This window comes from Mixophyes fleayi, chromosome 9, assembly GCF_038048845.1.
Source record: "Mixophyes fleayi isolate aMixFle1 chromosome 9, aMixFle1.hap1, whole genome shotgun sequence".
NCBI lineage: Eukaryota > Metazoa > Chordata > Amphibia > Anura > Limnodynastidae > Mixophyes > Mixophyes fleayi.
Window position 1 is genome coordinate 67,233,562 of NC_134410.1, and position 18,409 is coordinate 67,251,970.

Below are 18,409 nucleotides of genomic sequence, written 5' to 3' on the forward strand. Positions count from 1 at the left end.
CAACTCTAATGGTAACATGGCATTATGCTCTGTGAACACAAGGGAATCGTTAGGTTTTTAAGTGTTTAGCATTGAAGTCCTAGACGGAGACCATTAACCCATAGATTAAAATAAATAGAGATATAAGCAATTGACTTCTCCAAAATGACTCTAAAACCAGATGAAATCTCCAGTTGGCGCTCTAGTGGTAGGAGGCGAAGACGTGAGACCCGGAAGTGGGAAGAAAGCTGTCAGCATTCTCAGCGATTTGTGTTATCTTACCCCGAGACGGGGTGAGTGGGCTGGGATCGTGCCTGGCTGGTGATAACTGTACTCTAGTGATCAGTAACAATGCTAAGCTTTATGTGACTTGTCTGTACCTCCCTCCCTCCCTCCGTCCCTCTCTCACTCCATAGTACATGATGGCTTGCTGCCCTGATAATTCCTCTCTCCTTTCTAGGGATGGAGGGGCGCACTGCATACGAGGAATACCCATACCCTGTTGTCTTCCTGCCTCCCTACGAGAACCCACCAGCCTGGATTCCTCTGCAGGAGGTAGTTATCTGGTACAGATGTTCCGGGGTGTACCCAGAGAGGTGTAAATCAGTGTGTATACTCCTAAGGATTGTATACTAAGTGCATAGTGGCCAACATGTTAGAATATTGTTTACGTGTAATAGTACCCTGACAGTTCTTTGAACATGTGATAATAGTGAACTTTTCAGTATTTTAAACACTATTTCAGTATCTTCGAAAGCCTGGAAAATAAGAATCACTGGTAAGAATTACATATGACATGCATGGAAAATATGAATTTTATGATGCAGTGGGTCAATATTAAAAAAATATCCAAGGACAAATCTTTAAAACCTGACACAGGATAGGCATTTAGCAACTAGGATAAATGTGAAATTAATTTATTTGTGCAATTGCTCATGTGCTGTCACCATAATGGCTATAGGGGCATAAATATTATTAACCGCATTTTCAACAAGATCCATTTCAATCTTTATCGCAAAGATAAGGATTGAAATATTGTGACTGTTTTTTTTAAAAATCTTCACTAGGAACAACAGTCACAGAAAACTACAGATACTGTGAAGACCTGTCTCCTATGTCCTCTATGGTCACTATCGTATTGGCCACCTTTGCGTTAGTGACCAGAGGGGAGATGCGGTGAAGGGTCCAAAGATCTCTCTACCGCAATGCTCTCCCCATAGATTTCATTGGCTAATGCCAGCAGGTGGCTTTAGCCACAGGGCACAAGTTCTGGAAATCTTTGAAATCACAAAAATTAGCAGTCCCCATAGAAAGCTATGGGGACTGCTATTGCTTATGATAACAGTGGGACCTATCTGCTTCGATCCCCTTGTTATAAATAGAGGGGATACTTACATTTGTGTTGGTCTCCCAATTTTCGGGTGATTTTGATTCATAAAGAGGCCTCCTAGTGGGAGCAGTGTCAAAATATTCATTCTTGGTATTCATGCAAATGTTTTATCATGAAGTTTACACTGTATATCTCATGGTTTAACACCCTCCCCCATCATGCCAGTCTGCTTGTCTCTTTAAGGGGCATATTTATCATGAACCGCATTTTAAACACAATCAATTTCATCCCTTATCTTCGGAAAGAAATGGAATATCGTGACTATTTATCAAAGAGGTTCTTTTGGAACAGCAGTCGCGAAAAAACAGAGGGGAGAGCAGGTAGATGCGGTGAGTGATCCGAAGATCCCTCTACCGCAGTGTTCTCCCCATAGGCTTCAATAGCTAATGGTGGCATTAGCCATCAGGCACAAGTTCCGAATATCTTTGATTCTCAGAACTTGCTAAATAGACATCTTTGGGGACTACTTTTGAGTTAGAAGAAATGTACGGCTTTTTGGAGCGCATGCAGAATCGAAATAGGGGTTAATCTTATTTCCCACCTTTTTTTAAACGTCATGTAGATTTCCTACTTTATTCACAGATTTTATTTTTATATTTCACAAAGTCAATTTCTACCATACTAATAGAAGAATTTTTAATGATTAAATAATAAAATATTTTTTTTTTTTTAAGATGGATTATAGATTAAATGAGTCTTCATACTGGTATAAATAGCAATAGTGCCTCCATATCGGAGCCCTTTTTCTCCTTTGTGTTATACATAATACAGTCTGTCAGTGGTGGGCAACAGGCAGCCCTCCGAGCCTTTATGTGCGACCCCAGCTCCTTCCTGCTTCATTGTCAGACTTGTCTGTTATAGCCTGTAACACTTGTGTAAAATGCCTGCTGATATGTTATTACAAATAGGTAATGTATTATTTTAAGTTATTACTGATATTAAAGGTAATGTGTGGCCCCTTTGAAGGTTAGAGGGGTGCACCATGCGGTCACCTAAGATATCAGGTTCCCCATTACTGCCCTATGTTGACATAGATGCAGTACACTCCCAAACATGGACATTGAATTTGGTTTTATGTTAAATATTCACTAACAAAGAACTGTAGACAAAACAAATAGAATTTTATCGACCAGGAAGGGATTGTTTTTTTATTTTTTTGTTTGTTTATTTTTCCTCTCTCTCCCGCTCTTCCTCTCTCCGCTTTATGATGTCAATCTTTCCAAAACTATTATGTTTTCTTTTTCATGCTACACCAGTTAACATTCCTAGATGAGTCTGTGTCTACTGCTGGTCTCGCACGGTACAGCCAGAGGAGCAGTGTTTTATTTTGCCACACACAAAAGTGGCCAAATTGGATGAAATCCATATGTTTGGCGCTGTGGCCAACCAGCTGGATCTTTGTAGATAGTCGGGGGTCTGTTCGTGTCGTCGGAAGATGATTGCACACATTTCCCACTGGGCTGAGACTCTGGATCCTTCCATTGATGGGACTTAAAGAGGGGAAATATCATTTATGTTTGATAGACTTTTGCTAGTCCATATATTCTGTTTCATATCCATCAAATGCTCGTCAGAACCTCTTCTTATCCCTGGTTCAGAAAAACATTTGGAAGGGGAAAGTTCCCCTTTCAAATGAGGCTGCTACTGTTTAATGATTGCCTGCTTAACTTTGCAGGTAGTAAATCTTTTCTTCCTTTCATGTTTTAGAGCCATGCTCTCCTCCCTCACATTACTTAAAAAACACCCTTGTTTAAAAGAGTTTTCTCCTCTTTCGAACGAAGGTGGCCCTTTCTGACTTGTGTCTGGAGATAACAGTATGTATTTAAATAAAAAAAAGGATGCCTCTTTTAGAAATCAAATTTCTACCCCCTATTTGCAAAATACATTTGAAAGAGAGGACGTCCCTTTTTTTTATTGTCCGGTGATCACCAGGTGACGATCCCTTTTTTCCCAACTTTTATTTTTTATGTGTTATTTTCTGCTACAGTGCTTTATAAACTTGTGTTCTGAATAAAAGTACTAACGGTATCTAGTAGAACCTCTAAAGTACCAGTAAATGGATAGCACTGTGCAGTAATTCATTTACACAACTTCAGCTGAACTTTGAGATGTCCGTTTTATTTAACATTTCAGTCTGTTTTCTTTCTGGAATGATCTACTATAATGAGCTATTACAATGAACATATGCTGCCTCTTGTTTTGTGTACAGCTTGTACACTATTTAATAGGAATGATCGGCCCTGGACAAACATTACTCTTGTGCATAATTCATCTGGATTTCTGAGAGCTATTAAATAGATTTTTTTTTTTTACCTTGTTCATCTATGTAGTGTTTTCTTATGTATTTAAACTGTTTATAATAGTGTAGAGCAGTGGTTCCCAAACTTTTTCAGTTCACGGCCCCCTTAGAGTCTACATAATTTTTTCAAGGCACCCTCCAAAATAATTACAGAGCAGTCCCATTTTATAAGTAGTTGGGTCAAAATAACGTGATAAGTATTTAAGTCAGGACAGAAATACTTAGTAAGTTGTTTGCAAAAATAATACACATAAGTCCAAGGGAAAAGAATATATTTATATATTTTTTTTCAATTATATTTCTGTCAAAGAATAATTTACAGCTAATATTAAGAGGAATCTTAATATTAGCTGTAAATTAAGAAAGATCAAACAAAATAAAACATGTCCAAAAATCATCACACTGTGCCCCTTCATCCACACACTCTGTGCCGCCCCAACATCCACACACTCTGCCCCCTCGTTTCCTTTCTTTACTTGCCATACTTGGCCGCCTTTCTTCTTTGGTCACAGGGGTGCTGCAGCCAGGAAGAAAAAAAAAAACACAAAACTTACCAATTCGGCGGCGCCTTGGACCCAGCAATCTCCCCTCTTCAGCCGCTTTTCACTGAATATGTCGGACGTGATGACGTCACGCCCAACATTCAGTGAGAAGCGAGGAAGGAGGAGGATGCCGTGTCCTGGGCGCCGCATGTTTGGTCATTTTTGTGAGTGTTTTTTTCTTCCTGGCCGCGGCACCCCTGGGAGCCGCGGCGCACACTTTGGGAACCGCTGGTATAGAGACTTTTAAAAATATATTCAAGGGTTGTCTGTCATGAGGTATAAAGGTCTTCTGACCATCTATTTTTATGCTGTTAAGGACTCTCAATGCTGCATTTACATTCACATATTCTCATTTTATGAATTAATTTGTGGTTTTTTTTTATTGTTGTTACAGCGAATTTATAACTCTGATTACAACAACGAGCTGACACATTTTCTGCCTCGGTCCATCCTTCTGAAAAAACCACCAGGAGCACAGGTTTGTCTTGATGAGATAAAGTGACCTGTTATCATTAATGCAGCAGTATCTCCCAAGTAGTATTTGGTTATTTTCCTTGCTACCTCACTGCTCTGTCTCCCTTGTCTCTGTCATTGTATACAAAGAATATGGAGGAGATATAGTCAGTAGTCATTTTGGTCGTTTGTAAAGAAGCACATTCCTACTAAAGTGCTACTATAGTTTTGGAAAGAAAAGCATTCAATTTTGTAGGATGCTGGAAATTAGACTGATACCTTTATCTGTTTTTAATACCCCAATGTAGTTTTATTGGGAATGACAGGTTATCTTACAGGGTCTTTTATAATCTAAATTGTGTATAATTAATGTGTGTTTATTTTTTTACCAACATCTAATTGAGTTTATTATTATTTACATTTGCCATTTAAGAATGGAACTGGAAGTATTTATAATGCAAAGAGGCTGGGGGAAGACAAGATATGTACATAGATATGTAACTATATCAGTGTAGATATAAATATCATTTTAAGATCAAGCCTGTGGATTCAAAGAACATGCAGAGAAACAGTCTAAAATAGTTTCCTATGTGTGCAGGGATAGAGGTGTTACATTTACTGAATTTAAAGCACCTTGGAAACCCATAGCATTGAACATACACACAACATTTTTTCCCCCAGCACACTGCTATAGCCAGCAACAGATCTGCCATTTCTACTGTAGATAAAAATGCAAAAGTCTTTGTTGCACACATTTGCAAATGTATGTTTAAGCCATCCTGCCACGCCAAGGCGCTTTTGCTAATAGGATGGTCCTACTCTAAACAATGAGAGTCCCATATATTTGGGCCATACATATGTGTTTTTAAATTGAGAGCCAACTTACCAAAGAGGTACCCCAGAAGCCTCCAAACAGCAATTCAGTGCCAGTACCCCCTCTCAGCTACTGACACCAACATGCCTCTCAGACAAATACAAAAGTGGAAGCTGCTCAAATCAATATATAGGCCATAACAGGTGCTTGAAAGGGTGGGGTTATCCTGCAAGGAACATACACACAACATTTTTTCCCCCAGCACACTGCTATAGCCAGCAACAGATCTGCCATTTCTACTGTAGATAAAAATGCAAAAGTCTTTGTTGCACACATTTGCAAATGTATGTTTGAGCCTGTGGATTCAAAGAACATGCAGAGAAACAGTCTAAAATAGTTTCCTATGTGTGCAGGGATAGAGGTGTTACATTTACTGAATTTAAAGCACCTTGGAAACCCATAGCATTATCAGAGGAGCTACTGAGCTTTTCCATGCTGCTGTATGTGTTGCCAACTTGTCCTATGGGTATAATTACCAGGTGAAAAAAGGCCTAGTAGACAGGTCCAGGGAGATATCAGTATATTGTTAACTAGCAATTAGTTAACATATGCAATAAGCCTAATTAACAAAGGTTTTATCACAGGACAGTTCCACAAAATGTGGGTCTCTGGTACCACTACTTCTCCAACACACTGCCATTGCTTAAGGGAGCATAGGACCTGATTCCTCAAGACATATCTGCCGATATTAAGCATATCGAACGCAAAAGCACACTGCGCACGCCCAGAACGGGACCATACATCGGTAATCGTTTTGCTGTATTCAGTTTACAGTAACGACCTGCCAAACTCAAGCACACTCAGCCACATCCGGCTCACGCTCTTGACATTGCAAAGTTACATGATTTTCTGCTGTATGTTTTGCTCCAGCTACAGGGCTTGTCTAAGTCCTGATCAGAAGTGATGACGGTCTCAAATACATGAGCAGGGTTCTCTTACCTCTCTGTCTGTATGTATTACCCAGTATTGTCTTATCAGTGTTTGTTCCCAATTGTAAAGCGCTATGGAATTTGCTGGCGCTATTTAAATAAATGTTGATGATGATGATGATGATGATAACATGTGTTTGCAAACAGGAACAACTGTAAAAATTTATTTTTTGTTCGGTAGACATTAAGAACATCCTAATGAATGTATTGCATGGGGGACGCTTTTGTTGTTGTTCTTACTATTGTATCCTTAATTCCTATATTGTTAACAGGTGACATTAATTCAATATATATTTTTTCTGTGCATTCTTTTGCAAATTTATAATCCACATAGACATTGGACATATCCTGCAGTGTCTTGTGTAGTAGAGCACAGCAGACCTACACCTGAATTCACGTATCTTCAAATCCGTTCTTTGTTGAATCCGACCCTTAGTCTATGGGGTATATTACCATTTGTATAGAATTTATGTAATCATTCTCCAGGATTGCAGCTGCTCTGGATGTCTATCTGTATACCAATACTCTCTTTCAATTCTCTTGATCTAAAGACTTGCCTAACTAATCTCCAAGATTCCATTGGGTTTTGATAAAAATAAAAACAGAGACCAGGGGGTAAATGTATGAACCTCCGGATTCTTCAACTCCGGCGAGTTCAGCGTTTTCAGCGCTTAAATTTAAAGTGGTGCTGCCTTGTAAAGGGAGACTTGTAAATTTAAGCGCTGAAGACGCTGAACTCGCCGGAGTTGAAGAATCCGGAGGTTCATACATTTACCCCCAGGCCTGTCTTAGTTTGGTGCCTGCTCATAAGGACTTTCTAAAGTGGTTTTGTCTCTACATAATAGCATAGTGGTTTCTAGCTTGGAAATGATCCAATTCTGTAGCTGTAGATTGTAAAGTCAGTCTGTATAGCATAAATGGTCACTGGTAAGCAACTGGAGACAGGCATACGCTTCTCTTTTTGAGAATAATCAGCCAATGTGGACAATTCACTATTTGATCACTATCTTAAAATTGCAAATGGTAATTGCAGAAACGTAAGACCAGGTACCTAGTTCCAATTTTTTTATGCAGATGTGGAAGTTGCATAGTCATATTAGATGGCACATTGGGGTTGAAAAGTCATTTTTACTGATTGCATTCTACTGATCAAAGAAACTGCATGTGTCCTATCCTTCCAAATCTTAAGGCTCTTAATTATGTATGGATAATTTGCTGCATAAAACATGATATAAGAATTAAATAGATTAACCATAACTATTTGAATCTAAAAGACCTCCAAGTGAAATCAAATGGTCTGCCTAAAGCGAGACCATGCCTTCAATATTACCCAACATTTATGTTTTTACATTATGTGTGCAGCAAATGATTTAATGGACAAAGCTGACTCTTTTTGTAACATGTCGTCTCACCACTGCGTCGTGATTGTTTTTTCTTCCAGGTTAGCTTCTCTCATGTCAGTTTGGCAACATTTGTCATAATCTCTCATTTATAATTTCTCTACATTGGCTGCATGTATTTCAATGAATCCAATATAAAATTCTTCTACTAACATACAAGGCCATCAACAAAATTGCACCGACATATATTTCCTCACTTGTCTCGAAATATCTCCCTACTCGACACCTCCGTTCTGCACAAGATCTACGTCTCTCCTCCACTCTCATCACATCCTCCCATTCTCGGTTACAGGATTTTTTCCGGGCTGCACCTACTTTGTGGAATTCCCTCCCACGCACAGTAAGACTTTCCTCTAGTCTTCAAACCTTCAAGCGTTCACTGAAAACCCACCTCTTCAGACAAGGTTATGATATTCCTCAACTATCATCTTAATTTCCCTAGATTACCCTATTGCCATCCTCTACACTGCTAACGCAAGACAACAACCTTCTGACCAACATTGCAACACACACAGCCCACTCAGTACTTTTACCTTTGCAGTCTGGCTGGTCCATTGTGCAATATTATGTAGCACATGCCCTTGTGTTTCTAACTCCCATTGTCCTATAGATTGTAAGCTTTCGAGCAGGGTTCTCTTACCTCTCTGTCTGTATGTATTACCCAGTATTGTCTTATTAATGTCTGTAAAAACTGAGTTGGTAGAATAAATCATATCAGACCTTTCCCCGCCTTTAATTTGACCTTGCAGCCAACAACATTCAAGTTTGTGAAAATAAAAAACAAAACCATACAATCCCTTGTGTGCACATCATTTCATAATTGTGCTGTAGCTGTGTTTAGTGTTAACCAATCACGTTCAAAATTATGTTCTAAGCTAAGTAGCACATGATTGTGATTAAACAAAAGTAAAGATGAGTTGTTCCTGTAGGATTTCCTTGCAGTTATCTTGGTTGCATCTACTGAGGAGTTTTCATAACCTTCATGGGATTTCATTGCTGAAAGGTACCAATCAGTATAGGGGTAGAAAGGAATTTCAGAGGCATTACATGTACCATTATGCACAAGTGGAAAAAATGTGGCACAACAGGGACATTGCCAAAATCAGGTTGTCCCTCCAAAGTTGATGATAGGACTTAGGAGAAAACTCATCAAGGAGACTACCAAGAGGTGTCTGTGGCAACATTCAAGGATCTGCAGGGATTTCTGTGTGCTCCCAGTATGTGACAACAATCTTCTGTATTGTGCACATTCCTGGACAATGGGGAAGGGTGGAAAGACTGAAGCCATTTCTCAAATAAAAAGAGCATTAATGCCCTCTAAAGTTTGCAAAAAAGACTTTTTATATCCATTGTATATATTTGTGAGTGTTATTAGTAGCTCTTTTGTATAAGCCAAATTTTAATTTTGGTTTAGTGGTCCTTTTAAGAAGTACATAGTTAGTTCCTGTTTTGTATGGATCTTTAATTCAATGGTTTTAGTTACCATTGTAAATAGAATCACTGTGTGCTTGTGTCTTTCAGTCTTTAGTAATATTATTATTTTGTCTCTACAGCTTGGATTTAATATCAGAGGTGGAAAGGCATCCCAGCTTGGAATCTTTATTTCAAAGGTATTCTCTTTTAGGCTTGCGGACATGTTTTATTAGTATATTTGTAAAGCTTTATTCCACATCCTACAGGGTTGGACAAATGAACATAGCCAATGTGCTTGCAAAACTACTGCTACCACCTAACTTTGGTCAGTCATTTCTGTTGATGCTGATAAATGCATCCATGGAGACTCCTTAAAAGATGCTTCTGGATTATACTAGTTGATTCCTGAAATGCACATGGATTTTCCCAGCCCTGTGTCACCAATTGTAGTCCTATTCATAAGCTAAAATTGCCCAGTACTTATAACCATTCACATCCAAGAAGAAAGTGTGTTGCAGAATTGCATAGAATACAAAATGTATTATTATAGTGTAAAGCGCTGCAGAGTATGCTAGCACTATTTTAACAAATGTTAAGAGTAGCAAATATGGAACTTTTAATAAACAAGATGTTACAAATCAAGTGGTGAAAGTTTATTACAATATAATTTGGAAGACCTCTTAGTGTCTAGTTTTACACTGACAACACTTATAACCATAACACATTCGACATTGGACAACTGACCGAATATCACAGCGTGTGATCCAAAAGCAAGGCAGATGATAATTTGTTCAGAAATGATCAGATCATTATTGGAAGTGTCAGTAAATGTGGATAGAAGATGACCACTATTGTGGTGTATGTGTGTGTGGTCATTTTTCAGCTGGACTCGGAATCAGCCATGTGGCTAGCATTCAACATAGGATGTCTTGCATATCTGGAGCACTGACAAGCACACTTTCTAACGTGAATTTATAGAGTACAGTAACTGAGGAACAATGTGGAACCAAGTTCTTTGCCTTTTTCTTACAAGTAGGCATTGCAGAAATCCTTCAAGTTATTTGTCAATTCCTTACAATGCTGTTATTACTTCATATGGAATCAGTCTTAAAGAGTACCCGTTGTGTATGTGTCTCCAAAAAGGTAGCATAATTAGTATCATAAAATAATTTCCTTCCTTGTAGGCATTCCTTGAACTTCCCATTGGTGCCATGAAGATTAGGGGGCTCTCGTCTCTTGTTATGCTGGTAGCACTGGCAAACTCCAGCAATGCCTATTGTTGTGCCATTGTAGTAATAGATACTGAATAAAGTAACCAAATAAAAAGCAGTGGCTGCATGGGAGAGGAGACGTGGTTAATTTGCATAGTTAAAAATATTGTTCTAATTAGAGAATTTGACTTTAAACAAATTTTAAAAGTGACAACTCCCTTCAGTAAACTCCATGATATATTCTAATACATTTGGCTTTGTTTTAGAAAATCATATAACTCTGCTAAGATAATATTCTAGATGCTCATTTTTCAGGTTCTGAAAACTGTCTTGCACATTGGGGGGTATTCAATTGACGGCGTGATCGTTGAAAATCGAGCGCTCGAAAAATATTACCGTTAATACGGTAATTACTCGCTGAATTTCAGCTCGCAGCTCCCTGAAATCCAGCGAGTAAATTACCGTATTAACGGTTTTTACGCGCAGATTACCGTATTAACGGTAATATTTTTCGAGCGCTCGATTTTCGGCGATCACACCGTCAATTAAATACCCCATTAAGTCTAATTATTTGTTTGCGTAGGTAATCCCAGACTCTGACGCTCATCGTGCTGGCCTACAGGAGGGAGACCAGGTGCTAACTGTGAACAATGTGGATTTTCAGGATATTGAACACAGCAAGGTACAGGAAACGTAACAAAGCATCACTAAACAAAAATAAAATGGTAAATTGTTTTCCCTTTGCTGGTAACATGCACGGTTTCATGTAAAAGAAATAGAAGGTGCTCCTAGTACAGTGATGAGCAACAGGCAGCCCAGGGGGCACTTGTGGCCAGTTGAGCCTTTCTTTGTGGCCCCCAGCTTTTTATTGTTTTATGGCTCATTTGTCCTCCAGCCTCAGCTTTTATTAAATAAATGGGTGTGTGTGGTGTTAGGGCAATTTGTAAGTCTCAGAGGCATTTTGGGTAAACAGGGTTCAGCCATATAGGGGTAAATGTGGTGTGTGCGGTGATATGGTGGGATATATTCTAAAGGGCATGTTTTTTTTTGGGGGGGGGGGTGTTAATGTATTTAATTTCTTACTGAGATTAATTGTAATGTGCTGCTCTTTTTAAAGGATAGAGAGCCGTCCGTGCAGCCTTTGAAGTGTATTGGGGTTCCCATCACTATTCTAATAGTATCTTAAGTTTACCTGTTGCCAGGGGTTACATAGGGTTTAATTGAATGAGAAAAAGGTTCGCTGCTTTAAATTAATGAAATATGTACAAGTGAATGAAATCATTTGAGATGGCAGCCAAGGACAAATAAGACCAATGTGCATATGCAAATAAAAGAAAAATGTTGGCCGGCGTTCATAAACAAACAATATATAAAAATCACTGTGTCATCTTATAAATAAAGGAGGATTTTAATTGTAAGTGAACATGTCACAATGGTACAGAAGTGATTTAATTCACATAAGGTTTTTTTTAATGAGCATTCCGGAAAAATAAATCTTCCAATATTAGAAACTTAAAGATAAATAACTTGACATTTGGTAATGGCCTACCCGCAAGACAGTGCAATATGTGAGGTGATATGACTCATCAGTCATATTCAGATTAGTAAAAGCTGATTTCTGATTGATTGTAACAGTAAAATACATCATTGCTCTTTATTTCGTGTTATTCTGGAAGTCTCTGAATCAGTGATGGGCACTTCACCTGCAGCTAGTTACTGTTTTAAGCCCCAGCTTGTATTCTCTGCTTTATGCCCCAGCTTTTGCTCTCTCCTTTATGTTGAATAAGAGCCTCGGATGAATCCCAGCGGGTCATAAGGCAAAGAATAAGACCAACCTTATTCTTAGGGAGCAGCTGACTTGCTTATCATGTGGCTTCCTCAACATCATGTGACCTCCTCTGTAAAACCCAGAAGGTCATGCAGCTCCAGTGGAAGGTATGGGAGGCATTTTCGGTTAAATGGCTTTTTAATGGACAAATGGGGATATTTTTGGGCAAGTGGAGGGTTTGAGATTATGGACATTGTGCAGCCTTTTTGGCGATTACAGAGCCATGTGTGGCTCCTGAAATGTATCAGATTGCACATAATTACTTTAAATGTTATATGCTGTAGGTAATCTGTGGTTAGAGTTTTGTTGTTGGGGAGTGGTAGTTCTCCTTTAAGGCAGCAAATTATGAACATTTCATGTAACAATAAAAAAAAAAATAATAAAAATCTTAATACTATAATTTTATGTTACAATTGATACAGATACCAAAATCTCTTACTTCTATAAAAGGATCTTTACTTCTATAAAAGGATCATTTTGCCTGGATAAAAACTGGCCATTTTGCTTCACTAAAGGAAAAATTAACCCAAGATAAATAATGTATTTAGCTGATTGAGCATATACATTTGAATTTGTATCTTTAAGAATCGGCTGTAGCTAAACTTTTGTCATAGATATCACACAGAAGGACATTTTGGGTGTGTATTTTAGATCATTGTTATATTGTTTAATAAGATAAGATTGATGTTATCAGTGAGAGATGCGTACTGACATGAAATATGACAGTAAGGAAATGCCCCTCCCCCCCCCCCCCCCAATAAATAAGTCCTATAATTGCAAAACTACCAGTTCATATATGGTAATATACATTACTTAGAAAAACCACAAAATCCATGTTTTTGAAGTAAAACTGCATTTAAATATATATATATATATATATATATATATATATATATATATATATATATATATATATATATATTTATTTATTTATTTTAGGCAAGTGGCAATATTATGTTAAGCTATTTTTTATTTTTACAAACCGCTGCCATAAACAGAAAAGAGGTAAACGGGTAGAATACAACTTCACACTTCTAGGCTCAGCAAAGAGATAACATTGTTTTGCATTGATGTGCAAAAATGTTGTCAGGCTGAAAATTTGACCGTGATATAATAATGTTGGTAAATGTAGTTGTAAGCTTTAAAAACCTTACTGACATTCAGTTTATTGGGGTTCCATGACTTGAATGTATTGAATCTTCTTTTAGGCTGTAGAGATCTTGAAAACTGCCAGAGAAATCTACATGCAAGTCCGTTACTTTCCATACAGTAAGTTATTAAGCGGCCATATTATCTAGCGCATTACAAGTTTTAAAGCGGATGTGTTGAACAATGTATGGCCTATTGCAAGTGGTGCTGTTTTCTTTTGTTTTTTTTTATTTACTTGCAGCTATACTCGGCTATGTATGCCTGCTTTTCTCATATCCTAGGAGCAAAATAACTGGGTCTGGGAGATAGTTGTGATGGAGACTGGCTATTTCTTTTAGCTTAACTATTAGAATTTTGTTTTAGTTGTATTGCCTACAATTAAGACTGTATAACATTACTGTAACAGTATCTAATGCACTTGTTAAAAATTAAACGATTTAGAATTCTGAAACCAAATGATTGTGTTGGCATGATTTAAAACAGACTTTATACAAACAGAATATGATGAATCCTTTAACATGGTACATGTGTAGCAAACGGATGGAATGGTCAATCTGAGGCGGTTTGGTGCAAGTTTTATCATTCAGGGTTTGACCTGATTTGAGCTAATTGTTTTGGGTTCACACATGCAGTAAAGTAAGAACAGTTCAGTTTAGAAGCACACCCATCTAGGACTGTTGCTGACAAGAGGACATCCGCTGTCACTAGAAGAAAGGCTTTCACCATCCACATAAAGAGAGGTTCTTCGCTGTGAGGATAGTAGTGATGGCCACAGGGCCAATTTTAGAGAAAATGGGGTCCTGAATAGGAACTATGGCTAATAGTGGAGCAGTGGCTCAATGCCATTTCACATGGTCCACATGCCTGTTATATTGCACTGTCACATTGTTTGCCAGATGGAACATTACACATAGTCATCTACAACAAAACCACTAATTACACTGGCTTTACCATTGTATTAATAGTATTTGAGTAACTGTGCTTCCTCCTTCTGTGCTGTTGAAGAGGTGGTTTGACACTGCTGCACTCCCCAGCTCCTGCTTCACATATTACCTGCAAGTTTCCCTTTTGTATCTCACAAATTTCACGCCTTGCTATATATTTTCAGAATCAGAGTTGACTGTATATGCCTTAGCGGCAGCTTACACGTTCAGATTCAATTCAGTAAATGGCACCAGAGGCACAGTATGAGCAAGCCTCTATAAAGTTGTGACAATTTAGAAGCCAACTACAAAAGTTAGGAGTCACCATATCTGGTACCAAGCATACATAGGTAAACCAAAACTGGTCCAATATAAAACCTTTATTAGAGTTATAGTAATTTCAGCGATAAGGCACAGTTTTATAAATTGTCAAAACCATGTTGTACTGCAGGGGGTGGGGGGAGCAAATTTAAAATGTGCATTGAGCTTTAGATTTGGGAGACTGAGTGTCTTAGTGCAACTCGAAATCACAGGGTTAAAATAAAGATGCCCAATATGTGTGCTACATGCAGAAGCAGTCAGTATTTCCCCTGCTTGCATAAAAAGTCACTTGTATACCTTGTATTTGCTACATGGTATGGCCAGTTACAAATTTGCGCCCTTTAGCTAGATTTGCTCTTGCCTCTAAAAAGTCCAGACCCTTACTTGTTGTCAAGTACACACCAATGATCCATATCTACTGCCAAGTATATGACACAGAACTTTATCTGCTGCCAAATATAATATGCTCAGTAATTATGGTACCAAGCAATTCATATTTAGCTGCATTAAGTTCCAAGTACAGTATGCAGTGACATATCTGGTGCCCAGTAGAGTATGCGGACGCCTATATGTTGAACATAACCATGTCTGGTGCTCAGTGTAATAATCTGAGCATTCAAATTGAGCCATAGTATTTTCCTACCTTACTAGGAATTAACTTTTTTATGCTCTCTTCTTAGCACTCTGATAATGTATATTTGAAAATACTCTTGTTAATTTTTACATCTTAGAGGCATCTTTGACAACAAAATACCATTATAGCAGGTGGTATAATGTTCCAGTACCTTGAAGCTCCACAGCAGCTGGAGAGGCTCTTGCTTAATACCTGCATTAAAGGATAGTTCATAAGATAGTTAATCTGTTTTCGGAACGTACTGCATGAAATCAATACTTAATTTTGTCATGTTTTTCTGTTTTTAATTCTGCAGATTACCAGCGACAGAAAGAGAGGACTGTTCACTAATGTCTTATCGATGGCCTCCTCTTCCGTCCATATTTGGGAATGTGACAGACTGTTCCATGCAAATTTATCATTGGACTGAACAAACTGCCAGTCTCTTACCTTCACACCTGATCTGCTGAAACGATGGATCTGACTATACTAGGAACATGCTTTTCTGTGACATCACTTATCCCATGGATTTAGAGCATTTTTATTATTTGTTAATTAGATTTATAGTTTAGTTAATAAACTGAAATTACACTTCTTGCAATGTCTTTTACGCGAACACTACAAATGAATATCTCCATTGGAAGCTGTTTTCTGACTACATTCTTCTATATGGGTTTTCTTCAATGTATTTTTATAACTTAAACTATAAATAAATTGAGTACCAACAAGTAAATACTTCTTTTGTGTTACATATTAATGCACTTACATTTTATGATAAAGGGCAAATTACCATATTCTTAACAAAAGTAAGACATTTATTATCCCTATACCTAAGAAGATTGAAATGTTCTATAATTAATGATACAAAATATGTTTGAACCATTTATTTGTGCCTTCTAAGAGTAGCTCTTAAATATGAGAGAGCAATGCCATGGCAGGATGATGCATCAGTGATGATTGACATGAGTGAACCATTTTAGCCTTCAGCTTTCATAGAAATATACTTTTTTTTTTTTTGTCTTCTAACCAATTCTAATGTGGTGTGTTGTGCATATACTGTGTGCACGTTTTATGTTTGCTTCTTTAGCTCAAAATGACTGGTCTACAAATTACAGAAGGTTTTTGCAGAAAACTGAATAGGGCAAAAGGAGCAAAATTATCCACATATTGGACTGCAGCAGATTATACCACTTTCAGATTGCCACGCTGGCAATATCCCGGGTATATGAACCCGGGATATTGCCGGGGGACAGTGCAGGACACCCAGATAAATACCCGAGTAGATTGTGTTCACACTGAACATGGGTCTGCCCGGGTCTCCATGGCAGCATCATAAGAGGAGCTCTGCTTGGCTCCTATTGTGGTGACTTTTTTTTTTTTTTTTAAACTTTACAGTGGTGTTCAGTGAAACCCGGGTCTCCACATTCACCTGTGTCGACCCTGGGACCCATTCACACTGAGCCTAGACCTGGGTCGTCGGGGCTTGCCTCTGCAAAAACCTGGGTCTTTTAGGCAGTGTGAATGGGGTATTATTTGTACGTGAAGATATAAAGAAATCGACTACCACCAGTGAAGCCGGAGAGAACACTAGCTCACAACCACTATTCCAGAAGATCTAACTAGGAATCTGATGCTTGTGCAGACACTCTCTAAAATCCCCCCCCACACTTTTCATTTTAAATAAATACGGTACAGTTCACTGCTGAAGCCCTGTTTGTATGTGTCTGCCCAAGTATTCTGAAACACAGTAAACCTGTTCAGCTTGAGTTTAGTTTAAGGCTGTAGCAGAGAATTGTTCCTTCCTACCAAGCCCCAATTTTGTTACTTTTCATTTCTCTTTCATCCTATCTGGGGAACACTGTTACCATGGGGTTGTATGAGGGGAGCATGGAGTTGGCACTTAATTAGTTAACTTATTAAATGTATCACTGCTGACAAACCCCTCCCTTCTGCAACCCCCTGTACCTCCTCAGTTTAGATTGAGTGTTCAAGGGAGTTGGGCTTACTTTTTATTTACAAGCTTAGTTTTTACTTTATTTTATACTTTTATTTCTTTTTAAAATAGGCTTTTTTTTCTTCTCTTATCGCAGGAGTGTGCTCTAGAGAGAGAGAGGGCACATTACTATTAATGCAGACGCAGAACAGCTATCTTTTTGTGAGAACCGAAGGCTCTCGCTGACAGCATCAGTAGTGTTTCAGTGCCGACAGGCTTGAGAATCCGCGGTCACACTTAACAGCTTCCCGACATACCGGCGCTGCCATTAGAGGCAGAGAGCGCCAGTAATCTGAGCGATGGCAGGCACCATCTTGCTGGGAGATACCAATTCCCTCCCTCAGAGAAGGGAGGGGGGAATCTTGAAAAGATGCATAAAATCCTCCGGAGCGGAATGGAGAATCAGGAAATGGCTATGGACTGTCTAAAATAAGAAGCCACAGCTATCGATTCTATCTACAGGTGCAGGAAAGCCTGGAGTGTGAAGCTAATGGTTATAGAGCTCCCCCACCTCAGCTTGGATTTTTGGATTCTCCCAGATGCACACCAAAAGATTGCCCGGAAGACAGCAGACTCTCCTCAGCCTGATACTGGAGACACTGCTAACAAACTCCTCTCCTGCATACCTGTCTTAGCTGGAAGGCTAAGTACCAAAATATTACTATACTTCTATACTCATTGCTAGCAAACAGGGGTATATTAGCATAATTATAGTATTCTATTTAACAATTCTTTATTTCCACATAGGCTTATTACAAGATACTACTTTTGCCTGTCATAGATTAGTTAGTATACTTTATATCAAGTCTATCTTATGTGACTGTCTATATTGCTCTAGATTGTTACACTTTCCCCATTCTGAATATGTCAGATAAGGGAAAGGCACCACATGCAAAATATTTCACTTGTTCAAAGTCTAAAGTTAATTTACCAATTGGACAACAGGACCCTGGGACGCTTTGTATTGACTGTGACGTGGGGGCACAGACCACGCAGGCCAAGATTAATGGCACAATCGGTTGCCACACTGGTACAGCTGCTTACTAAGCCTGTACAGTTACCAGCGGGTACCGATATTCTCCCCTCCACATC

At 38.5% G+C, this 18,409-nt stretch overlaps 1 protein-coding gene across 1 annotated transcript; it reads left to right on the top strand.

Moving 5' to 3' along the window:
• Nucleotides 1–189: 189 nt before the first annotated feature.
• Nucleotides 190–16,057, top strand: PDZD11 (PDZ domain containing 11). Its single transcript, XM_075184506.1, has 7 exons — nt 190–272; nt 440–534; nt 4,605–4,688; nt 9,420–9,476; nt 11,074–11,172; nt 13,527–13,587; nt 15,641–16,057. The coding sequence occupies exons 2-7, from the start codon at nt 442–444 to the stop codon at nt 15,673–15,675; spliced, it is 429 nt and encodes a 142-aa protein (XP_075040607.1). The 5' UTR covers nt 190–272; nt 440–441; the 3' UTR covers nt 15,676–16,057.
• Nucleotides 16,058–18,409: the final 2,352 nt, after the last annotated feature.

Coding starts and splice junctions, on each gene's coding strand:
- PDZD11 (XM_075184506.1), top strand. CDS start 442: ATGGAGGGGCGCACTGCATACGAGGAATACCCATACCCTGTTGTCTTC. Junction 11,173..13,526: donor AGGATATTGAACACAGCAAG/GTACAGGAAACG, acceptor ATCTTCTTTTAG/GCTGTAGAGATCTTGAAAAC. Junction 13,588..15,640: donor AGTCCGTTACTTTCCATACA/GTAAGTTATTAA, acceptor TTAATTCTGCAG/ATTACCAGCGACAGAAAGAG.